Source organism: Corythoichthys intestinalis, chromosome 2, assembly GCF_030265065.1.
Source record: "Corythoichthys intestinalis isolate RoL2023-P3 chromosome 2, ASM3026506v1, whole genome shotgun sequence".
NCBI lineage: Eukaryota > Metazoa > Chordata > Actinopteri > Syngnathiformes > Syngnathidae > Corythoichthys > Corythoichthys intestinalis.
The window spans coordinates 55,159,552-55,185,378 of record NC_080396.1 but is presented as its reverse complement, the minus strand read 5'-3'; the positions used below and the strand labels follow the sequence as shown (position 1 = coordinate 55,185,378).

Below are 25,827 nucleotides of genomic sequence, written 5' to 3'. Positions count from 1 at the left end.
GTAGTCATATCTTCATTTATTTTGCTTGCAATGAAAACACACAAAAGAGAATGGAGAAAAAAATGTTAAATCATTAGCATTTTACACAAAACTCCGAAAATGGGCAGGACAAAAGTATTGGCGCCCTTTGCAAAACCATGAGATGCTTCTCTAATTTGTGTCAACCTCTGTCCTGTGTCCTTGTGTGTACCACATTGAGCATGGAGAAAAGAAGACCAAAGAGCTGTCTGAGGACTAGAGAAGCAAAATTGTGAGGAAGCGTGGGCAATCTCAAGGCAACAAGTCCATCTCCAAAGACCTGAATGTTCCAGTGTCTACAGTGTCATCAATAAGTGTAAAGCCCATGGCACTGTGGCTAACCTCCCTAGATGTGGACGGAAAAGAACAACTGACAAGAGATTTCAACGAAAGATTGTGTGGATGGTGGATAAAGAACCTCGGCTAACATCCAAACAAGTTCAAGCTGTCCTACAGTCCGATGGTACAACAGTGTCAACCCGTACTATCCGTCAGCGTCTGAGTGAAAAGGGACTCTATGGTAGGATACCCAGGAAGACCCCACTTCTCACCAAGAGACATAAAAAAGCTAGGATGGGGTTTGCCAAAACTTACCTGAGAAAGCCAAAAACGTTTTGGAAGAATGTTCTCGGGTCAGATGAGTCAAAAGTATAGCTTTATGGGGAAAGACTTCAAATTAGAGTTTACAGAAAAAAATGAGGCCTTCTAAGAAAAGAACACGGATCTCATAGTCAAACATGGCGGAGGTTCCCTGATGTTTTGGGGTTGCTTTGCTACCTCTGGCACTGGACTGCTTGACCATGTGTATGGCATTATGAAGTCTGAAGACTACCAACAAATTTTGCAGCATAATGTAGGGCCCAGTGTGAGAAAGGTGGATCTCCCTCAGAGGTCATGGGTCTTCCAGCAGGACAATGACCCAAAACACACTTCAAAAAGCACTAGAAAATGGCTTGAGAGAAAGCACTGAAGACTTTTAAAATGGCCAGGAATGAGTCCAGACCTAAATCCCATAGAACATCTGTGGATAGATCTGAAAATGGCAGTTTGGAGAAGCCACCCTTCAAATCTCAGAGACCTGGAGCAGTTGGCCAAAGAAGAATGGTCTAAAATTCCAGCAGAGCATTGTAAGAAACTCATTGATGGAAGCGGATGTTCGCAGTTATTTTGTGTAAAGGCTGTGCTACCATACCAGTCACCCCGAGGCCGTTGGCAATCTTACAAATGGTGACTAATCTTACAACGTTTTATATAGCGTGCAATATTGAACAAAAATAAAACTCAATTTTTAAAATATGAATTTATTGGTAATATTGTAACATATAACCTGGTGCAATCAAAGAACAATCAATATCTTCAGCTACACCATGAATACTAAAATTTAACTTTATAATTATTATTTAATTTTACTTAAAAATCAAAGATTTGAGAGAAATCCAAGAAACAATATTTATGCATTTTTCATACGCTTTCATAAGCTTGAGTAAAATTACAGTGCATAACAAAATTTGGATAAACGAAATTAAAACGGTCAATTGATAAAATTATTTTACCGATGCAATCTTTGAGTCAGGGACCATTTCTTTTACTAATTCTGAGAAGTGATCAGCAGTAGTTGCAGGCAAATTGAGTTCGGCAACAAATTGGTAAAATAAAATCTCCGCTTTCGTCACAGCATCCGACGAGCGCGTGGTTTTGTTTTGCGGTAAAAATTGTTCGTTGACAGGCTTGTAGCTTTTCATTCTGCAGACTGCATCTTTATGACCTTTTCTCTCAAAGTGCTTTCTGAGATCGTAGAATCCTGATGCTGTAACTTTAATGTTCAATTCACACGGCACGCAAAATGAATACTTTGGTCCTTTCGAAGATGCTTTTATCCATCCAGCGTATTCACCAGTTTGTGTCTCCCATTCTGGTCGACGGCGCCCGTGGGCAACAGTTTTTCTTTTCTTACAAGCTGGTTCATTCATATTTTTAATAACATATGTATCAACTTTGTCGACTGCGAGTCACGCAATGGTGGCGGAAGTGCAAGTGCAGTCACGTGATCATATGAAGCAGAAGCTAAGCTCAACGCGCAATTCTCGCGAGCAAACGGCTACAGACTAATTCGGTGCATTGTCTTGTTGCCGAAATGGTGACAAATCACAACCTAATGCACGAAAAACAAACAGATTCTGATCGTACGGCGTACACATTTAAAAATCAGTGATCACTTATACAAATTACGCCGAAGCCGTACAACTTGCCAGGTAAGTGCTACCAAGAATTAAGCAAAATAAATGAAGATAGTACTACCAAAGCATTTGTAGTTGCAATCATTTTCTAGGAGAAATTGAGCAATATCTGATAGAATTGCAATGAGCCAATACCTTTGGCCAACAGTGTATCTGAGTTGCGTAAGTCGCGTCGATGTTTGCAATGCGCACGCATGCAGCAAAGCTAACTGCCCTGGATTCAGTTCAATTCAATTTTATTTGTATAGCCCTAAATCACAACAAGGCTGTCTCAAAGGGCTTTGCAGAGGCAATATGATACACAGTAAGAAATAGCAAATGAAGTAAATAAAGATGAATAAATAAAGTTCAAGTCCTGGGCATCCCTAATTCATGGACCCTCCATGTCGTCAAGGAAAACTCCAAAAACTCCAAAGCTCTTTGGAAGAAAATGAGAAACCTTGGGGAGTACCACAGTCAGGAGAGATCCACTCCCAGGACGGATAGACAGGATGCACCAGGACTGCTAATGGGAATTAGCAGACGGGGTTAAAGTTTGTAAAGATGCAATAGAGTAAAAGAACAAGAAGTGGTCCATCTAGCCAGTAGACTCAGTTGTCCATTCAATGGCGTACCGCACTAATGCTATTTTTAGACCGTGACGTTGCATCATAAAGTGGAAGTAAAGTAGAAGTGGGACATTATAGACCTGCCCTCGCATAGTAGCAATGGTAATTCTGCTACTTTTTTCCGGTAATCTTTCAAAAACGAACATGCTGATCACTCATTGCTTTTTTTGGAACTTGTAGAAACGACTCTAGACATTAAGGATGTTTTCTTCATACGTTTCCCGAAACCAAAAACTCGGAGGATAAAAATGTAACGAATTAATCAACTTGCGCGGACGTTTTAACGCCAGCTAGGTGAAGCATTCACATTTCATATGCAGTAAACATTTTGTTGGGTTGGCATACTCCTTCAGTGGACAAAGAGGTAAGCCATTTTGATATTTTTAACTTATTTTTTCTCATGACGTTGCAGCGTGCTGCTTCTGTCTGACAATGAATGACCTGAAAAGAATTAAAATAATATTTGACTGCCAGTTTCCTTTTCTGTGGTAAAAAAAAACAACTTTAGTAAGGGGGAAGTGTAAATAAATTATAGAATTAAGATGTGTTATCAATTTAAAAAATTGTTCGTTGACTGTCACTGTTGTAGCATTTGCGATCGCTACACAAAACTAACTAAATTACTCTCAAGAACGGTCAGAGACGTAGGACAACCAGAGGATATACCGTAATATATTAGAAAGACGGGGCTGGTGGTAAAAGATAGCATGTTGAAACATGAGAATGTCATTGTCAGTCGCGTCGATAAAAAAGCTAAGGCTATGCTTCAGTCGGCTCGTTTTGTTTCGTATTTTTCCAGCCTTCGACACTCAAGCCATCTCTTTAACTGAACATTTTTATGTTCTTCCACATCTTTGCCAGTGAATTTGGCACCAGGGACATCATTTTCGGACAGAATTGACAGAATCTCCTTTGTACACGGTTTCCATTCATTTCCTATTAGGGACAAACGGTGGTCCGTTGCAACAGTAGCTAATGTCGTGAATATTAATGAGTGGAAGTGACGTGCTGCTTGCGGTATGCCATTGGCTGACATACTGACATGTGATCAGCAGAGATAGTTAGCTTTGATTGGCTCAAATGCACGTTTTCTAGAACAGCAAAAAAAGGAGAAAAAGAACAAGTTTGTTGAATTCGTGAAAGGGTAATGCAACAGAAAATTTCTTATTTTTGTTCATTTATGTTAGGCTACTTATTTATTTCCATATAATTGAAAAAGTCAGTGTTTGCAAGATCTTCAAAATATATTCCATTTCACTGTGCATAATATAAGGCATTTGGTTTTATTTTTGTGAATGTACAGTATGTGAATTCTTTTTATTCTTTAAAAAGCAAAAAAATGTTTACATTAGCTTCAATTTTAATGTACATCCAATGTTCTTAAGTAGTTAAAACTGAGGTTTTGCATTTAGGTGTGTGTGCATTTTAGTGGTTTTCGGAGGTTTGACAAAAACAAAAAACAAAACAAAAAAATTCTGGTTCCATGGTGACCTTCATGTCAGGGAGTCACCCCTGCTGTCATGTAATTCGGAGTTGCAAGTGCAAGTATCCTCACGTTCTTTTTGTAGGACATCGCAACAATTCATATTACATCATGTAACATAAAGCTGGACAAGGTGAGGCGGTGTGCACGGGTTTTACGGATCCTGGGGCAGAGTCCGAACAAAAAAGGCATGGGCGAGGTTCAATCAGACGTGCAAACAATACTGAGACACACACACCCAACTGGACACACATACCGTAAGATTGCATTTGGTCAAGTTTTACTCCATATTTTATAACAGTAACACGTTGAGACAAATGTCTTCTTTCGCTATCACTATTCAGTGTGCAATTAGTCAGTACTGTATTCTGTTCACAAGAATTTAGTCGAATTTGGCAATCGTGTATAGTCACTGAGCTCACAAAGGTTCTTCTATTACAGCATCATTAAAAACATTGCAGTGAACAGCAATAACTTTACCTCTGATATGATTAAATGACATGGTACCTTGTATCCCTAATAAGAATACTGTATGTTAATATTATAAATGACAAAGCAGTATATAACCCAATGACTATAGTAGATAAAATAGTAGAGGAAAGTGAAGTCACCTCTGTAAAGCTGCATGATGTCGAGACCATTTTACATTTACACACACTGAATACTACTTAAGCATTTCTTGCTCATTGCAATTCCTTGCAATTTACTGCCTACCCTGAGCAGGAATGGGTGTAAGGGAGGGTTGTGTTTCAAGATTAAATTGTGCTATGCTATACTGTGCTGTACAGTACAATACAACATAATCATTCATGTTTTGACTCCAAAATACTAGAGCTGATAAGTAGTTGAATAAACACTAACCACCTTTGCTTCATTTCTGTTTACTTATTTTTTAAATTTATCGCCCGAAAATGAGAAGTGAAAATAGATTAAGTTCTATGTTCACTCTCTCCCTCGGGTGGGTAGCTCACCTTTGGTTATATGACACCTCAGTGAACAGGGTAAAGGTAGACTGTTTAGTTTGGCCACCGCCCTCCTTTTTCCTGTCATTTGCTTTCAGTCTGAGTCCAGCATGTCCGTCAATCGGAGGAACTGGTCCACTTTGTCCAGGTAAGTCACACATTCTTTAAAAAAAAAAAAATCCTGAAGTAAGTAATATGTAATGTGACTTTCAAAACATGTATTGTTTTCATTTGAGTCGATAGTCTTGAAATGTAGGGTCACTAACCTTTTGAAAGTGAGCTTCTATTCTAGTACTGATTAACATTAAGGCATTTTCCAGTTTGATATAAATCTCCAATCCAAATTTGCTGACTTTTTTTTTTTTTTTTTTTTTTTTTAAGTATTTTGTTAATATTTTATGGCCATCAGTGTTAAGACACTGATCATGAAACGATTTTTGTCAATAATTTGCAACAATGATTTACCAAGGTAGGAAACATAAACATCAACGTGTAAGATAAAATCATCCAGTGCAATATTTCTAGGAAATCACAATATTGCACTAATGGTGAGTTAGATTTAAAACAGGCTTTGCGCTACTCATGTGTTCCTTGGGGACTACCTGGTGCATGCAGCGCACGTGCTACTTTTCACTTAATGTGTAACAAGTTTAATAGAGCACTATCTAATTAAATATTTATGCCATTACCGCACTAAATTAACAACATTCTTGTACCTCTGTAATGGTAGGTGAATATTCTAGCACAGTATGTATATTTGAAATCAAAGTAGAATTTTCTTTCATGAATTTTCAAGCTGACTGACCATCCAAAAAGGCAAATAACAATAATAATAATAATAATAAGATCTCCAACAACTATTCGCTTGCATTCCTGAGCAGAGTTTAGTGAGCTGGTGCAAATTTGGCTATAAACACGCCGATATGTACTATATGTATTAAGCACTATTCATCGCAGCAATAGCCACAATAACACGGCAATCAAATGCAGTCATAGTTGGCTTTTTTGGTTACAACTACCTTAAGTGGTATTTTTTCTTTCATTTGTGCATTCTGAGTGAGTGAGTGAGTGAGTGAGTGAGTGAGTGAGTGAGTGAGTGAGTGAGTGAGTGAGTGAGTGAGTGAGTGAGTGAGTGAGTGAGTGAGTGAGTGAGTGAGTGAGTGATCGATCGAGCAGGGTTTGGCATCGTTTGAATTTGAATGGTTCTAATTCCAATTTAATATTTCGAGTCCGGTTCCAAACGATTCTTGATTCAGATTCTTTTAATCGACAGGGTAAAAAAAAATCATAGTTATATTATTTCTTAACTTCTCAGTTATTTTTTTAAATTATACAAGCTTTCAATTAACTTTGCTATGAATTTAACTTAACTTAACTTGTATGTACAGTAAATATTAGTCTTTGAACTTGAATATGATTAAGTTTCTTTCCACAGGAGTGCACTTTCACAAAGATGTTTATTTTTCAAGAGCTCACATAGAAAACATTGACACATACTATTTTGCTTCTGTTTTGGAGTGTCCTATGCTGCAGGCATTATCGAGCTCCCACTAACGGGCTAACCTGGTGCAGAATATCAAATAAACAAACAAATAAAAAAACAACTTGTAAAAACCCAGTCCAGATTAGCAGCGGGTACAGTATAAAATCAGAAACATTTTTTGTTGAAGAAAATGATCATATCTTCCTTCTCAGGCAGTAAACGCGAGCATTCTAGACCACAAGTGTCAAACCGATTCCAGAAAGGGCCAAGTGGGTGCTGGATTTTGTTCCAACTGATAACGCGCAGAGAGTTTAACCAATGAACTTCCTGCTGAAACAAGCAGCACCTGACAAAGTTTAACTGATTACACATGTAAAAGATCTAATTGGTGAAAAGGTGTCCTCTTCATTGGTTCGAAAGCAAACCTGCACCCACTTGGCCCTTTCTGGAATCGGTTTGAAACCTGTGTTCTAGACAGATAGTGTCTCCTGCAGTGGAGAACGCACGTTCACTGGGTGTAGATGAAGCTTTAAAGCATAACAGCTGGTGGCTGGTGCTCACAGCAGAGTAGATAAATAAATGAAAATACAGTAGTACCTCGACACACGATCACATCGACACATGATCTTTTTGACATCCGACGTAAAGTTTGACTCGTCATTTGTTTCTACATCCGACGACATGCTCTAAATACGACGATCCATGACAACACCGCAGTTTCTTTGTTTTGCCGCAAGATGGACGCATAGCTGATTTTCTTCTGAGAGGAATTAACATGGGTCCCAACAATGCTAGTGCAGGTGGTGAAAAAAAGGAAAAAAGGTTATGCTTACCGTTACCAGTGACATGAAGATATAGAAAAATATGAGCGTGGGGTGCGCATCCGTGATATGGCTCGCTCAACATTACAGCCGCAGACAGTCCTCCTTCGTTCGCCAGTATTTATAAGTTAAGGTGGAAATTATTATTGTGGTAACATCGCCAAAGAAATTGCCAGCTTCGTCTGGTTTCTAATCATTATTCCATCAACTTGTTCCTAGCGTCCCCTGCGGCAAGTAATCAAAGTGAAAGTGAATCTAAAAAGGCTCACTCTATCAAGTCAGCCACGTGATGCGTTCAGGTACACCACGTAAACACATTCGCCACATTAGAACCCGGTTTGTTACATTATTACAGGTATTATTATTATTGTTGCTATTATTATATTATTATTTGCGATTTTTATTCATAATGTATCTGTTTTGATCTTTGTAATTGACATTTGCAGTAGTAACATCAATATTTATTGAGAATTTAGTGTAGGTTTTCAGGCTGTGGAACGAATTAATGGAATTATAATGTATTCTTATGGGGAAATCCTGCTCGACATACGACCATTTCTGCTTACAAAAAGGTCCTGGAACGAATTAACTTCATATGTAGAGTTACCACTGTAAATGAAAGTGAAAAAAAAAAAAAAAACTAATGATGCACATTGATATGAGGGGTTATTAGGACCAAAGTAATAACTTTAAAAAAATTAAAAAATTAAAAAAAAAAAGGACTGAGATTAGTCATACTATTGCTATGAGAAAGTCGCAAATATTACATAGGGTAAGGTAGCTGCAAGCCACTACGCATTTTACATACATGTACCTTAGCTGGGAGTTACGACGAAGCATTAATATAAATTCTTCTATTAATTATAATTTGACGATCTTTTCATACGAGTTATTTTAACGGAGGCAGCAACGTGCTGCATAAAATATTTGATTTAGAGATACTTACTTTTGCTCAGGATTGAAGAAACAAGTTTAGCATGTTGACTTTGGACGAACGGTTTTTAAAAATGTAATCCCCTTCTTAACAACCATCATAGATGTTATGACAGATATCATGAAGTATTTTATGACTGATATGAGAGGAGATATTTCCATTGTACAACTTTACTGTGTCCTCAGCTTGGCGCGCCAGTGGACAGTGGAGGATGAGGAGGAGGTGGAGAGAGAGAGAAGGAGGAGGGTCAAGAGTTCAAGCAGTGGCTTCGACACCGAGGACGACTTCAGTGCAGTCCCCGACCCACCAGGCCCACCCACCAACAAACAGGAGTCCAACTCCCCACCTGACACCTTTCAGGACTCCAACAGGTTGAAGTTCAAATGAAAATAATTCTTTGTCCTTCCACTTTTTAGTTTTCACTTCATTGTTTTTCTTTCATCTGGCATCCACGGTGCCACGGCAATTCCTCTGCTTTGATGGTAGGCCCAACATTAGTTGGATTTCCCGAGACAATAGAGAAGAGAGGATTTGACACCGTTGCCCCATGGGAAAATGTCATCTGAATCGCTTTCAAATTGACATTAAGCATGGAAACGGGGAATTTATCAAAATCAGAAGAATATCTTGTCAAAAGAGCATTACTTTTAAGGGAGCGGAGCTGAGCTTAACAATGTATGTCAAAGTTCTTAAAACATGGTTCATTCACACATTATTGTGTTCATCTCCAGTACAGAGCAGATGCAGGTGGACTTTATGGAGATCCTACGTGTCCGGGATGAGAAGCGCCAGCTAAGGCGCATGGAGTCTCTGAGACGCCAGAAGGGGATCACGGAGGATGATGAGTGTGGCAATAGAGGGGCATCCAGTGAGGAGCTGAATATGGAACAGTACAAACCCACTACCAAATCACACCAGCCACAAATGTCGACTGCCATGATCTCAAACGGACATGTAAGACGTGTTTGATATAAATATAAACAATGAGTCATTGCTTTCAAAAGGAACACTTGAAATGTTTCAAAGGTTCTGTAATTTACACTAAACCCTCCTTAATCACAAAGGGGATTGGCATAAAGACCTGCCAAAAACCACAGGATTTAAGAACCACCCAAAAATTAGCATAGTTTAACTTTAGAAGTGCATCAATTAATTGACAACTATTTTACCGAATGAATCAACAACTATTTTGAAAACCATTTGATCACTCATAGACCTTGTTTTAATTTTTTAAAATTCTTTTCAAAATTAGCCTCACGAAACTAAATATTCTCACGTTTTAGTCAAATTATATTGAATTCAAATATATATATCAATACATTGCTGTGCATTTTTTGTCAATTTAAAAACATTTTTGAGTAAAAATAAATTCAGACTGATTGAAAAGATCATCTATAATTTTTTTTTTTTTTTTTTAAATAATCAGATTCAGCCATACAGTAACTGTCCACTAGCTATAAATTCAAACACTTTAATAACAACTCATATTTTAACATTTCCCCCCAAAATGGCTGACAGTTACTTGGTGTTGAAATAATATTAACTAGAGGTGCAACAATTAATCAATAAAAAATTAATCGACAACTAGTTTGATAACCAATAAATCATTTAGGACCATCTTCACCTTTAACTTGTCTAACTTCTTGAAATTATAACATACATGTAACTTCTCAGTTGTAAATATTAGCAGATTTCTTCATTATATTTTTGTTAAGTCAGGTTAGGACGTGACCAAAACTCTGCTTTTACCTTGGAAAACAACAATTCACCTTTTAACCAATTTCCGGACATCTTACTCTCTAGACTAGCTTCTTAATAAGGCTGCAACAACAAATCGATTAAAAACGATTAATAAATTAGTTGCCAACGCATTTGATAATCGATACAGTTGTTGACTACAGTTATGTCAGGAAGCTGTAATAAAAATATTATTTTTGAAGGAAATAGTCATCTATTTTGTAAATGGTAAATGGACAGTACTTATACAGCGCATTTATCTACATGGTTACCTTGCCCAAAGCGCTTTACATTAGCACACATTTACCCTTTCACGCACACATTCACACACCAATAGTGCTGCTGCCAACCCATTGAGGGCAAATTAGGGTTCAGTGCCTTGCCCAACGGGACTTCGACAGTGGACAGTCGTAGCTGGGAATTGAACCGCTAACCCTTCGGTCAAAGGACAACTCCAGCTACCAACTGCGTCTTCATTGTTACTTACAACATGCCTAAAACAACTTCAAGGTAAATTGTGAAGGTAATTGAATAAAGTGACATTTATCCGATTAATTGTTTAATTAATCGTCCGATTAATCGATCATGAGAATAAGCATTAGTTGCAGTCCTAATATTAACAACGTTCCAAGACAGCATTCAAATTCAATTCTTCAACATTCAAAGATTTTCATAACTGTGGAGATAATCACATCAACATACGTCCTTGCCGTCATTTCGTGTTAACTGATGTATTCTCATCCCTAAGAACACACAATAATGCAAACAGATGACTTTTTCAGCAAATGATTGAGGATTCTACCAAACAAGATAGACAAATAAGCAAAGGTTTGTTGTATTTGTGCACAGATGAACACTAAGCAGGCCATATTGGAGCAATGCCCTACGTTGCTGTTGCCCCACACAGAGATTCATGTTAATCATTTTCCACATCATAGAACAATAACTCAGTCATGGAAGCACACAAGGCAAACACAAAGACAAAATACCTCCTTGTGGCCATAAAAATTGAGACACTTGAAACAACAGTGCCCAGTACTTGTCCACTACCGCTCGAAAAATGATTAAGTCTTCACCTAGTCAGAATTCTACTAAATGTTCTTTTCTGTTTGAATTTAAACTAACAAAATCAATCCTTGTACATGTGACACTTTACTACCTTGGACACACACAAGAACACAACCTATTACATAAACTGTATCTTTTCCGCCTGTCAGTGTTTTGTGAATTACGTGATGAAGATTTATATAAGAGCATTTTTTATTGCGCTTTATAACACACAACTTATTGAATGCGGGCATGCCCCTACAATGTTATGTAATGAAATGTGTGTATCAGGTGGCTTTGCACAATTGTGTTGATGACATCTACTGTTTTGTGTCTGTATTAGCAAGAAAATGGAGAACCACCAGAGAAAGACCCCATTTCCAGGCAACCATCCAACCCAGCACGAAAGTTTGTCAGGTAAATAAGAACTATTTCTCTTACTCATTTCAATCTTGATTATTTTTCTTGGAAATCGGAAGAGCCTGAAAGCACATTGAAATCCTAGTTTACAAAAAAATGTTAAGCAAAGATTCAACCACCCGCTCCCCAAAATGGAGTAATCGTGATTTAAGGATATGTTTTAGGGGTGTAACGGTACACAAAAATGGAATTTTGGTTCGGATTTGGTTTCTTGAAGGACTTAGTTTGGTTCATTTTCAGCACAAAATATGGCAGGAAAAAAATACCTAAAATGCTCTCATTTTTTCAAAATCTAAACAACAGAACTTGAATGTGTTGCGTATGGGCAAAAAAATCTGAATTGATCTACGTTGTGAACTTAGCCTTTGTAAATAATATCTGACACACTTAAGTTGTCCATGTGGAAACGACCACAGAACTTCACAGAAGAAAAAAATGCATAAAACATAACCGAAACGGTGCAGAAGTGAACCGAATCGAACATGCAAAACAGGTTCAATAAATCCCTGTAAACCGTTACACCCCTAATTCATTTCATCCTGTGTACTGTAAACAGAATATTCTCAAAATTTAGGAATGTATCTCAATGTAGATGTAGATGCAGATATGGCAAGTCAGTATATCCAGGTTTACTAAAGCATTGCAGATAGAAAAACCCTAATAATTTTTGTCACAATGTGACATTTGATATATATATATAAGGCAGAAAACACACACAAGGCTGAAAAAGCAGTTTCTGCTCTTGCACCCCCTCTTTAAAATAAACTGCTGTATTTTAAGCCAAAAGAACCGTTGTGTTTGATGGAACAATATGTCTATACTAGTATGCTGCCATAGCAGTTACATGGTGCATTATGGCGCCGGACTATTTTTAATTTGTCCGTTTTACCCTGCAGACACCCATTTACAGACACTGCACAACCGCTTTTGATTCAAACTAGCCATAAAAAAACGTCACAATGAAAAAAATAGTGTGTGTAAATAGGTCATGGATATCTACCTCATAACTATCGCTTAATTGTATTCTTTCTGTTACTGTGGCATTTTCCCCGATATTTTAGACGATAAATAATCGATCCAAACGAAGAAAAATGTGGGGGGGAAAAGCGTTTGGTTGGTAAATTTTGGAAAAAAGAAAATCTCGACTACTCTTTCTTGTCCGTAACTTCAGTGTCGCGACCCTTGTTATATTACCGTGTTTCACCCATAAAATCCCCACAAAGTCCAGCTGTGGCCATTCACAGCTGTGTCTTTTCTTGACACTCAGTGTTACATGCTAAACAAGGTAAGTACAGATAATATCTAATTAATATCAGCGTGCATTTAATGATGCTCACTCATAGTCGAATCTTGAGTAACCGGAAAGCCACAAAAAGTCGTACATTGCAGTCAAATGCTAGCGCGAGAATTATGGTCACAGCAGGCTAACTGACTAGCGTGCTGTCCATTATCTTTTCGACCCTTGTTGCCGTTTGGATTGCTTATTATGGGATGATATCGATGTATAAGATACATTTGATGCTTCAATCATGAAGCCTAGGTCCTAGGCTTCAAGGCTAAATACGATTAATAGTGTTATGTATTCACATTTATATGTTCCCTTTATGCATATAGAGCCTTTTATTCTCAGTGTCTCGCATTCACGTTCTTTAATCATAATTGAAAAAAACTGCAAAAATTTAAGTATTATGGTAGTGGAATTTAACCCCTAAAATTCCCCTGGAAATGTTTTCTTTGTACAGACTAAAATCAAGCCAAATCAAAAACTGTATGCTGTAAAGTGACTATACAGCTAACTCCCAGTCTAGCCATGTTTATTTACAAAATAAAACACAGGGCAAAATTAAATCTACATTTACGCACACACCAATTTCTTTTATTATTGTACATCCACCCACGTCTTAGTGCATGCATAGTGATTATCAAAGACTTGAGTAGACAAAGGGAATCATCTTGAAGTGTCCGTAACGGACATAATAAATAAAGGACCGTTATTTATTATGTACCATCATGGGTGTCTAAAACCTTTTTTTAAATGAGAAACTTAAAGAAAATTTCAAAGGTCTCAAAAATGTCTATTTTTCACTCACCTGATTTGACTTAGTTTTAAGGAGTCAAAAATGCCCTCCTGTTCTTCCCCCAGAAAATAGAGATTTTAAGCTGCTTGCCAATGATGTATCACACATGCGTGTAGGACAATTTTGAAATTTGGCCAAATTGGGGGTCTGAGCGGAACTTCAAGTCACCAGAGTGTTGTCCTCCATATACTGTACATGAAGAAGGTACAATGGTGAGTAAACTCCATAACTTTATACTTGGTTTTATTGCAGTTCTGTCTCAATTTCTCTCGACAAGAGCCCCTCTACTAGCGGGCGCACAACACCTGCAAGCCCCATCTCGCCAATGAACCCAAGGTCACCTCAAGAAAAATGGGCCTCACCCTGCAATAGCCCTTCTCCTCAATCACCTATGACCCCCATTCCCAATGGACATGCAACACAGGTAGCATACACGTACATGAAAGCGTGTTGAGTGTTTGGTTGTTAAAGAAAAAACAAACAGAGAAAAATGCAATAGCGCTCTCTAGCGTCAAAAGTAATTATGCCAGATTTGTATGTTTGAAATTTTAGTGATTGTCATTTAGTGCAGGGTTGACCTTTCTCCACCTGATCGCCACATTAGTGAATTGCTCTGAAATTATTTTGTTGTAAAACCTTTCAGGCTTGTGTAATGAGCTCTTCAGCCAACAATACATCTGAGCCGACAACCAAACCTGTCTTCATCAGGAAGAGCTCCAGGACCATATCTTTCAGGGTATATGCACAGTACACTACTCGAACACCAATGTGTTATCTGGTACTGATAAAGCACTGACATTAAATTATTATATACACATTGCACGAGAAAAAAGTCAACATCAGTCGTAAGATACACTGCATGCTTGGTCGACAGATGATAAGGAAGAAAGAGGAAGAGAGTTCACCGTTGCAGAGAAGGTCAGAATGTATTTTATGACTATTGACTGCATTTTTGTGTGGAATTTTGCTAGCTGGTTTTGTCATATTTTTGTCCTCTTATAGTGCAAGTGTCAGGGTGGCCTCAAAAAAGTTTGACTTTGACAAGGTAAAAGTCCGCACACCACAGCCTGAAATTCCACAATGACACAAAAAGGTTTGAGGATATAAATTATTTACACTAATTCGGTCAGATATGATCATGACAGCCACAGTTCATTTCAGAGAGGACAAAAATTCCCTCAGACAACCTGGAGAAAGACAAGTCCATATTGTTTAATTTTTTAGATTAATGTTTGCGAAATTACCTTGTGGCCCAATACAGTGATCCCTCGTTTTTCGCGATTAATGGGGACCAGAACCTGCCGCGATAAGTGAAAAACCGCTAAGTAGCCCCCCACCCCCCCCCCCGCCCAATTTTTTTTTTCTTTTTTTTTTTTTTTGTGTGTGTGTACAATGTATTTATTCAAATTCAGCATTGGAAAGAGATACATATAAGACATGTTTTTTCACTTTTTTCAAATGTATTATTTTAAAAATGTATATATTTATATTAGGGCTGTCAAACGATTAAAATTTTTAATCGAGTTAATTACAGCTTAAAAATTAATTAATCATAATTAATCGCAATTAATCGCAATTCAAACCATCTATAAAATATGCCATATTTTTCTGTAAATTATTGTTGGAATGGAAAGATAAGACAAGATGGATATATACATTCAACATACGGTACATAAGGACTGTATTTGTTTATTATAACAATAAATCAACAAGATGGCATTAACATTATTAACATTCTGTTAAAGCGATCCATGGATAGAGATACATGTAGTTCTTAAAAGAAAAATGTTAGTACAAGTTATAGAAATTTTATATTAAAACCCCTCTTAATGTTTTCATTTTAATAAAATTTGTCAAATTTTCAATCAAAAAATAAACTAGTAGCCCGCCATTGTTGATGTCAATAATTACTTACACAATGCTCATGGGTGCTGAAGCCTATAAAATCACTCGCACCCAAGCGCCAGCAGAGGGTGGCAAAACTCCATAAAACACAACAAGTGTTTCACTGTACTGTCATTTAAATCTGTCTGAGCTGTGTTAATTGCGTCAAATATTTTAACGTGATTAATTAAAAAATTAATTAACGCACGTTAACGTGATAATTTTGACAGCCCTAATTTATATATACTGACTTGTAATAAATGTTTTTTTTGTACACACACGCACATTCATTCCAGCGCCCCCCCTTTGCCTCGCACCAAATCCTCTCACATCCACACTGTTATCTCCCTTGGTGTGACTTGCGATCACAAACTGCTCTCGATCACTGCGTACCTTGTGGACAATCACGCCGGGCTGGCTGCCTCTAACCTCACCACACACACACATTACAGCGAGCGCTTCCCTATCTCTCCCCACCCACGTATACACACCGAGATCAAACTTGTTAACATTGGCAGTTAAACGATGATTGACATGTGCGGCGCAAACATCTGTCACCATCGTTAACTTCAATAAGCAACTTCAATGCGCGCAATGCTTGCCTGGGGAATCAGAGAGCAAAGAGAGAGGGAGGGAGCAACAGTGACACGGATCCGCGGTAGACTGAGGGCGCGAAGTTTGAAGCGCGAAGTAGCGAGGGATCACTGTACCTAAATTTTTATGGTAATTATGTTGACTGTTGGATCAGAACGAATCCCCCAAAGAGGACAAAGAACCGTCTTTCCAAAGGAAGTGAGTCAATCTTAAATCTGTAAAATAAATAAACAAACGAAATAAGTATCCCAAGTGACTCACCAGAATCAAACTTTTGTGTAGCTCAGCGCAACGAGTGTCATCTCGGTCCATCCGGGAGAAAATGGAGAGACTGGCCCAGGCTGCACAGGTAGGTCAGGTGTTTACCTAGATCTTCAGCAGATGCGCTACATTTATTTACTCGTTTAAATTGTACTAGTCACATTATTAGTGATGAAACATACGTTCTCGTAACTGTTTTCCCGTGCTTTGCTGGAGCTTTACATCATGACATTGAGTTCCTCGATATTTGTTTTGTCATATCTTGTTTGGTTTTTGTCACATGACTTCATTTCACCAATTGGATGGAGCTCGTCTTCAATTTGACCAATCAAACTTGGCCAGGGAAATCACTTGTCCATGCACCGAAAATCCGCGCCATCATAGGGCAGCAATGTATTTATGTTTTCCCTTTCAGGGACAGTGGTCTCCAAAGTGGACAGCTATTCAAAAGTTGACACTTAAGACCTTTAACGCTTTATAGGGAAAGTGACAATTTTTGGTCATTTGAAAAAAATTAAATATTAGCAATTGTATGGTTTTTTTTTACATTATGAATGATTATTCTATTATTTTAAATTATTTATTTATAATTATTCATACGGTCATAAATTTAGACTTAAAGTTGACTTATTTTTCCCCATAGTATTTAACTCATTGCACGGCATTGATGATGATAGATGTCCAATTAATTGTAATTCGTACATGAAAGGGTTAAAGAAATTAATTAATTTTCATAAACTATGGGAAACACAACACATAAATAATAACCTATGTAGGCCTAATCTGTCTGATGAGCCTACTGTGCTCTTTCATGATAAACCAAGTAAATATTGAATCTAAATATTTAATATGTAATTAATATTATATATATATCAGAGGTTGGGCTAGACTTTTTCGTTGTCTGTCATTTTGACTGACAGGGTCATAAAAATCCGGTCATAATCTATTTTTACCCGTCACTTAAATTTTTAAAATGTTAAAAATGACATATTCAATAGTATTTAGTTTTCATTCATCTTTAATTAATATTCTGTCCGAACAAGCTTAACAGAGAATCCACACCGCGCCATCACACATCAAGCAGCTGTGCGTTATTAGCGCCTAGCTTGCCTTGAACACGGCTTTTTAGGAAGGGTTGGACTTGACAAGTAGTCATAAAAAAATAAAAAATAAAAAATAAAAATAATAAAGGGTTTGCGGATAAGCCTGAGAATGATCGGTTTTCTCTCTGCTCCATATAAGCAATATTTCAACATTGCTTACACGGCCGAGAGTCGGGGCAAACTGCTCGTATGTGTGTGTGACATGCACGAACAGTGCGTGCATGCTATCGATCCATATACTTTGAATATATACCTGTACAGGGATTATTTATGCCTGTTATTTGTGTCCTCTTTTTAGTGCGCATGCGTAATACTTGAATGGTCTCAATGGACAAAGGCAGTCTGAACGGGCACGCCAAAAAACCAGATATGACAAAAAATCGGATTCATGCATTAAGACCTGTAGTATGAACGTAGCCATAGGCTTGTTGCTGTTAAAAAGAGGACACAAATAACAGGCATATATAATCCCCGTTTAGGCTTATATTCAAAGTATATGGATCGATAGCATGCACGCACTGTTCGTGCCTGTCACACACACATACGGGCAGTTTGCCCCGACTCTCAGTCGTGTAAGCAATGTTGAAATATTGCTTATATGGAGCAGAGAGAAAACCGATCATTCTCAGGCTTATCCTCAAACCTATTTTAATTTTTTATGACTGTTGTCAAGTCCGACCCTTCCTAAAAAGCCGTGTTCAAGGCAAGCTAGGTGCTAATAACGCACAGCTGCATCGCGACCGTAGCTACCGTACCGTCTCTCGCTTTTTGATGACGTAATTGCTGCATTAAATCCGATTTGCGGGACTGGACAATACAAACCGCCGCGACAGTCTGGAAAAATGTGGCCTAGATCGGATTTAGACCACATACGAAAGTGACCCAGATCAGATTTGAAATGGTCCCGTTCTATGCGACTTGTCACGTTCAGACCGTCAAGTTAATGCCTCACTCGAGTCGGAAAAACACGAAAAAATCAGATTCGTGCATTAAGACCTATAGTATGAACGTAGCCTTAGTTCGGACGCTCATTTGCCTTGACATTTTTCAGAGTAAGGCCAACGACGTCATGCATCAAGAGAGACAATAGCTAATTAATATGCTGACTCGCCACCCTGTGGTCTTGGGTGTGAATTGCAACCTGTCAAAATGACGGATGGACTTCAGTTTTTTCTGTCACCGTTTTAAAAAAACCGGTCAACGACGGAAAATATTCGGTTAACGCGACCCCTGATATATATATATATATATATATATATATATATATATATATATACAGTATATATATATAGTTAAATATTTATACAAATAAATATTTATATATTTATATATTTTTACAATATTTTGTGGGTTTAGGGTTTAATTTAATGCTGGCCAATACCTAGATGTGAATAATTATATTGCATACTTTTATCTTGTTGACATTTGTGCTTGAATTAAGATAAGCAAGTTACTTATTCACTCCAATTGATGACAATGGATGTCCAATCCATTTTAACTGGCAGGGATGGCAATGAATCAGCATTTTTTAGTGTAATTGACGGTATTAGACATCCAATCCATTTGAACTGTCAATATTAGTTGGATGTCCGTTTTTCGTCAATGGCAACCAATGAAATAACTGAATATCTTTCTTTCCTGAATACTTAGTACAGTATTCTTCTTAAAATTGGCAACTCCTCTACCTGCCTATGGGCCTCAGAAAGATCAAGAAAGTGTCAGTCTCAAATGATTGTAGTTCATATGACTTTTCCACAGAAATCAGAAACCGCTCGATCTTCCGATGTGAGCCAGCGCACCTTGTATCTTGTGGACGAGGTGTCCAAGAAAAGAGGGCTCTTTGAGAAGGATTTGCATGCAGCGACCCCAATAAAACCTTCCAACCATGTAAGGACGCAGATTTTAGTTTTTACGTGCACTCATAGACTTTACTATACTATCTGCCGATAGTGAAGTCTGTGGTGCATTCCAAACAAATGCACTTCAATCTTTGGTTGTGTGCTGGTTTTTCAGGGCTCCACAACAGGAACATCTGTTCAGATCAATCCCTGGTTCGGCAAGACTAAGCAGACTGGATCCAACTCCAGTCCCACGGTCAGAACAAACCTCTGCACCTGTACTTTTGAGAACACCTGGTGCATGCTTGCACATGACAACTAGGAGGCAGTGCTAACCTTTTTTTAGTCTTTTGAAGCAGACCAAAAGATTATGAAGTAACACAAACCACAACAGACAATATAAATTAAGAAAATATGAATCAGCAAAATGCTTTACCCCATAACATTGCCTGGAACTACAGGTTTCAGGGCTTGATTGGCTACTTCTCATCACGATAGAAGTACAGCAGTGGTTTTCAAACTTTTTACATCAAGTTTGAACTAAAACTAAAAATGTGCTCTCTCTATATACACTTAGCGTGTGACAAAATATTGAAATGGTGAGATATCGTGATACTTTGTATCCCAAGGGTTATCGATATGCTCCTGCCAAGAATCGAGATATCGTTTTAAAAAGGTGTGAATGTTTAAAAAAAAAAAAAAAAAAATCGAAATAGGGCTGCAGCTATTGATTATTTTAGTAGTCGATTAATCGATGAACTATTTAGTTCGAATAACCGAGTAATCGGATAAGGAACATAGAAAATTAAAATACCTGAGCCTCACACGGTATATATATATATATATATATATATATATATATATATATATATATATATATATATATATATATATATATATATATATATACATAAAGAGGAACTATGTAGAACAAAAGAACAATATTGGCTAACTTACATAGCAAAAGTCCGCTAGCTTAAATGCTATAAAATGCTAACGCTTTTTTACAATGCTCTTAACAAATGGCTCAGACACATATTCCCACAAAAAATGGCTAAATATACCTTTAAACTAAATTACGAATGCATTTATAAAAATCATTAGCTCAAACAAAAACTTAGCTTATGTTGGTCTTAACAGGGAGCAGATGGATTCAGCCATGTAAAATGAGGTAGACTAGAGCGCCGTGTATCCGCCCAAATCAATCAAAATAAATGCAAACACTTTCAAAACAAACCATTACAACGCCACTTTAATTAAACGAATACTCGAAGCAGCAAAATTTAATTTGAATCTTTCTTTCTAATAGAATACTCTAGTTAATCGATTAATCGCTGCAGCACTAATTCGAAGCCAGAGCATTCGCAGTCATTCTGTTTGATTTTTGGGGCATTTACAGGTCACTTGCTGTTAATTTACAGGTCATTTCCTGTTGAGTTTGAGTCACTGCCTATTCATTTGGGTGATTCCCAGGTCACTTCCTGTTCTGTAACTAAAAATAAACGGGAAGTGACCCATAAAATACCCCAAAATCAACAGGAAGTAACTGAAAATCAACAGGTAAATGACCTTAAGTGGCCCAAAATGACCCCATTGCCTGGCATTGGCTGCCACTTACGGCCATAGACATTCGTTCATTCGCTGCCATCCCTCCCACTTCAAATGGATTGGACGTCTACTAGTGATAAACTCATTCCAATTCACAGCAGAAGCTTGTTTTTCTCTTTATTAGTTGTTTGTAGACTATCCTAGAATGATTTCCTGACCAATGTATAGATAATCGTTGTATCGCAATATCGTCAGATTGCTATCACGAGCTTTGTATCGCAAATCGTATCGTATCGTGAGGTAACAAGAGGTTCCCACTCCTAATATACACTATGATGACCAACAGTAGATTACATATTTATGGGAATGTAGGCTCTATTAAAGGGCCAAAACAAAATCACGGGCTTTAACAATATATTTAACAATATTTTAAACCAATGTAACATTACGCCTATTCGAACATTAACATTTATTCCTAAATACTAGTTACGTAAAAATAATAATAATAATAATAAAACACTACAAGCTTTTTTTTCTCCTTGGCCTGATGTGGTGATTTAGATCATATGATGTCGACATTGATCATAAATATTTTTTTATTTACGATTTGTATTCATATGAATAATTTATTATGTTGTATATATTCTTACGCATTCAATGATAATTACTATAATATTTGTTTTTAATTCATAAGATATTATTTCTTATTTTAATTTTATAGTTTAATATTTTTTTCAACCCTCATGTTTATTTCGTTTAAATTAGAGATCAACCGATATGGGTTTTTCAGGACCTATTCCGATTATTAGTAGTTAGGGGGGCGGATGACCTATTTTTGGAGTCGATATTCATTTGAGGTAAAAGCTTAAAAATTGACGTCAATAAATTGAATAATGCAAACACTGAACTTCATTGGTATGCCTAAAGCATGATTATTGAATGCCTCTGCTGATTGGGGGTGGTGTGCTTCCCAAACCCAGAGGTTGTGGGTTCGATTCTCCGCCCTGTTGACCTCGTCTAAGTATCCTTGAGCAAGATACTAAACCCCACTTTGCTCCTGGTGCTGTGTCACCAGTATAGGTGGATGAGGATATAGTGTGAAGTGCTTTGAGGGCCTTAAAACGGTGGAAAGCCGCAATACAACTGTAACACCATTTAATCAATCAGTGGACGGGGCGAATACTAGTGCAGGTGAGAGAGGCGCGCCTACATATGAGCCAAAACAATCCAGTTTTGAACTGATTTTTTCATATCGGCTGGTCAGATTTACAAAAAGATGTCAAATTTCCAAATATCAGCGCTGATAATTGGCCCGGTCGATAATCAGTCTATCTCTAATTTGAATCCCAGTTATGTTTTGTCATAACTCTTTACACATTGTCTGTATTGTTCTTTTTTGGTGTTCATTTGTGGAAAACGGCAATGATTTTTCCAATGGTGTGTTACAGGAATTGAAACATGTGGACATCAGCAGCAAGAGGAGTTTGTTTGAGAACAGGAGCCTTGAAAATGTCACAAACTCAAGACCAGGAAACATCTACAAGTGAAATATTATAAATATTACATTACGTCATATTCATTTGGCAAAGTACAACTTTTTTTTTTTGTAACGTAATTCTTTGTAAATATGGAAAATCAAAGCATTTCGATGACTTTGCATTGTCTCCGCTTTTATTCATTTTACATCTACTTCCGGTAGAAAACAATCCAAATAAAACAGGTAGTTTTTCAAGACTGAAAAAGATCCTGCTGCTTTCAAATCAGGAATTGTTTCTGTAATGTGTCAATCTTTCAGCACTTCAAACGTGATGTTGTTAAATTCATTTACCAATCTACAGGTGACTTCTCATGTTGTGTATGTGTCCCACTTTGTGAAATTAAACTTTTTATTACAACAAATATAACTTCACTCATTGTCAATTTATTTAAATAGCCTAATTTTGGATTTCCACCGCTTTTATAATCAAACAGCCTAATTTTAGATGCACGTAACCATCTTCATATCTACAGATAACAGTTCAGTGACTGTTTTGTCACATACGACTGCCATAGAAGGCTGTGTGTTTGCATTTGCACTCTGCCTTATTTGGTTACGCTGATAACACAAAGTACCAGCTATCTTAACAGCTATTAATAGCACAACAAAAGCAGGCGCAATCCTTTAACCTACCACTGTCAGTCTTTTTGGACTCCTGAGGCTCCCCTCACAGGATCTTTACTCCATCCCTGCTTCACAGGTGGCTTTTCAGATGCTTGCATGATGACAAAATATTCTTACACAACATTGTTCACAGAAAGATGCAAACTATGAGTGAATAAATAATTTACAGGAATACTGAGGAGGTGTTTATGCTCAAGGTCACTGCTGATCATGTCGGACAACGAAGAAGTGGTGGAGGAGTATGAAGAGTAAGTAGATCAATCATCAATTTTAAGCTCCACAGTGCAGATTTTGATGAACGCCATAACTGTGATGAATGTGTTTGGCTTTCGCAGGGAGGTGGAAGGTAAGAAAAGCCATCATCACTCATGGAAATGTTATGTGTTGGCAAAACAAAGATGAGCAGTTCAAATAGATGCTTCCACCAAAACAATCCCTTGGACCTCATACGGTAACATGACACCACTGTATGCTATCGTGCAAAATCCTGTACTGCATGGCAGAGATCAGTTTCATGAAAATGGGACTTTTTGCAAAAGAGGTACAAAGCTATAAGTGCTGATTGTTTTTGTTCCCCTGAAGCGGTTAGTGTGGTTGTTCGTATTGAATGACAAATAAAATTATTTTGTTTTTATCTTCAAATTTTACAACTTTTTGGAAATGCCACATTCATCAAGAATCATACTTAATAATTACTTTTATATTTGTGAATGGTTGTCTATATGTGCCCTTTGACTGGCTAGTGAAAATGGATCGATTGCACAGCCACATATTGAAAATGCATTGCAACTGTTACATGTAGTGAATCAAACTTCCTCATGCAAGACAAAATTGCAGGTGGTCCATTATGCAGGATTCTGTTCTATACTATCAATTTCATATTTTTCCAGAGGAAGAAGAAGAGGAGGTAGAGGAAGGGCAAGAAGACGAGGAAGAATTGGAAGAAGAAGGTAAAATTTTCGTTTAAAGATTTTAAATGGTTGTACTACGGTAGTAATATTGGACAATGAGTGGTTTTTTTGTTGTTGTCCTAAACATTTGAGTTCGGGGCGAAAGAATAAGTCAGTGATATTTAAGAGGCCATCGCAGACATGCACACATTGCCTGTATTCAAGTGTTCTGTTCTTTAAATGCCAGAGGTGGGTAGCTCATTGTTGTTATCTGTTTTTACCAAAACCGGTGTTGGGATAAGTACATTTGCTTCCCACGATTCCAGTGAAAGACAAACTAGTCCTGGCCAACTTAAAAAGATGAGTTTGGTAAAAAGCCAACCTCATTAAAACAAAGATAAGATTTGGAGACTTGGAACTGGGTAAACAGCAACTCTTGCATCTGCTAGTGCAAATGTCCAGTGAGGTTATCATCTATGCTGAATTCCATTCTAACAAGTTGGTGAGTGCCAAGATTCTCACTTATATGTGACATTTTTTGTTTCACTGCCAGACAAACCCGCTGGCGAGGACGAAGAAGTAGCAGAGGAGGAAGAGGTGGAGACCGGCGAAGAAGCACCAGGTGCAGGATGAATGCAGACTCAGAAAACAAAGCAATGAGACAAATGTATTATGGGTTTGTCGTGGATCCAAGACGGCTGAGAAAGTCATGAGTTATCTGAGTCAGCCGTCACATTGGTATGTGACAGACTGCAGAAATTGACGCACAGTGTGTGTTCGTCTACGCCTCGTCACTACGCACACACCTTCCAACCCTGAGGCAATAATTTAGTCACCATTAAATCTTGTAGAAAGTCTTCTTGTGTGTTAAATGTTGAGACTCAAATGTTTACTTCTGTAACATAAAACTGCTCTTGTTTTTGGGCACCCATTTACTTGTAGTTTGAGCACATTCTGCTTTGGTTACAGACGGTGAAGCCGAAGCAGAGGAAGAAGAAGGTAACGCTAACATATGCGATGAGTTCATGTTTGTCTCATAGATGAACTTTTGTTGAAGACATTTGGCATTGTCTCAACTTGCTCGCTTGAATGCAAATGAGCATGCACAGTCTTGACTCGGTCCTCTTGTTACATGCTGTCGCTCCCCGACAAAGAGGAAAGCAAACCAAAGTTCAAGTAAGCACAATCTGATTGCTTACACTATTTTCTTATGCTCCAATACAACTTATGGGATGTTTAAGAGGAAAAATGAAACATTCTTATATTCTTACCTTGTAGGCCGTTTATGATGCCCAACCTCATCCCACCCAAGATTCCAGATGGAGAGAAAGTTGATTTTGATGTGAGTTATGGGATAGGCGGTGCATACATTTCTGCTGGAGGGTTTATCTTTAAATGTAGTCACACATTTAATATGAAGAACTTGTCCAGGTAATATATGTACAGTAGATATTAAGATTCCTGCATATAAAGACCTCCAAGCAGTTTTATCATATTATCCTTCTACCAATAATATTGAAAATAATAATGGTAATCATTGTTATTATTATTAATTATAACTACGTATGTGCAAATGTGTTATTGGAGAGGTATTTCTAGTAATTACACCATCCAATATAGCTAATAAAGACACCTATTTTGTTTTACACAACACAGTACTTAGGGAATACTTGTACTTTCCTTTATTTGCTTACTTCAGCATTAGTCTCACAAAACATAT

At 37.5% G+C, this 25,827-nt stretch overlaps 2 protein-coding genes across 3 annotated transcripts in view; both read left to right on the top strand.

The window, feature by feature from the left end:
* Positions 1–100: 100 nt before the first annotated feature.
* lad1 (ladinin) lies at positions 101–22,886 on the top strand. 2 transcript variants are annotated; one of them, XM_057829887.1, is made up of 13 exons: positions 101–1,145; positions 8,732–8,917; positions 9,278–9,500; positions 11,674–11,747; positions 14,081–14,252; positions 14,472–14,564; positions 14,703–14,746; positions 14,831–14,873; positions 16,461–16,504; positions 16,589–16,655; positions 19,429–19,557; positions 19,684–19,764; positions 22,505–22,886. In XM_057829887.1, exons 3-13 carry the CDS (start codon positions 9,288–9,290, stop codon positions 22,601–22,603), a joined length of 1,059 nt encoding a protein of 352 aa, XP_057685870.1. In that variant the 5' UTR covers positions 101–1,145; positions 8,732–8,917; positions 9,278–9,287; the 3' UTR covers positions 22,604–22,886. The 2 variants fall into 2 exon arrangements, with proteins under 2 accessions (XP_057685870.1, XP_057685869.1); XM_057829886.1 differs by lacking the exon at positions 101–1,145 and adding an exon at positions 5,411–5,456.
* Positions 22,887–23,231: 345 nt separating this feature from the next.
* tnnt2a (troponin T type 2a (cardiac)) overlaps positions 23,232–25,827 on the top strand; it is a 6,984-nt gene continuing 4,388 nt past the window's right edge. The window contains exons 1-7 of the mRNA XM_057829725.1: positions 23,232–23,293; positions 23,387–23,465; positions 23,553–24,167; positions 24,661–24,729; positions 25,077–25,106; positions 25,262–25,283; positions 25,386–25,449. Coding sequence (XP_057685708.1) covers positions 24,065–24,167; positions 24,661–24,729; positions 25,077–25,106; positions 25,262–25,283; positions 25,386–25,449 — 288 coding nt within the window. The 5' untranslated portion in view covers positions 23,232–23,293; positions 23,387–23,465; positions 23,553–24,064. The remainder of the gene's footprint in view (positions 23,294–23,386; positions 23,466–23,552; positions 24,168–24,660; positions 24,730–25,076; positions 25,107–25,261; positions 25,284–25,385; positions 25,450–25,827) is intronic.

Excerpts from the sequence above, each read along its gene's own strand:
- lad1 (XM_057829886.1), top strand. The coding sequence starts at position 5,419 with ATGTCCGTCAATCGGAGGAACTGGTCCACTTTGTCCAG. Across the intron at positions 14,253-14,471 it reads CCAATGGACATGCAACACAG|GCTTGTGTAATGAGCTCTTC; the intron begins GTAGCATACACG and ends AAAACCTTTCAG. Across the intron at positions 14,565-14,702 it reads CCAGGACCATATCTTTCAGG|ATGATAAGGAAGAAAGAGGA; the intron begins GTATATGCACAG and ends CTTGGTCGACAG.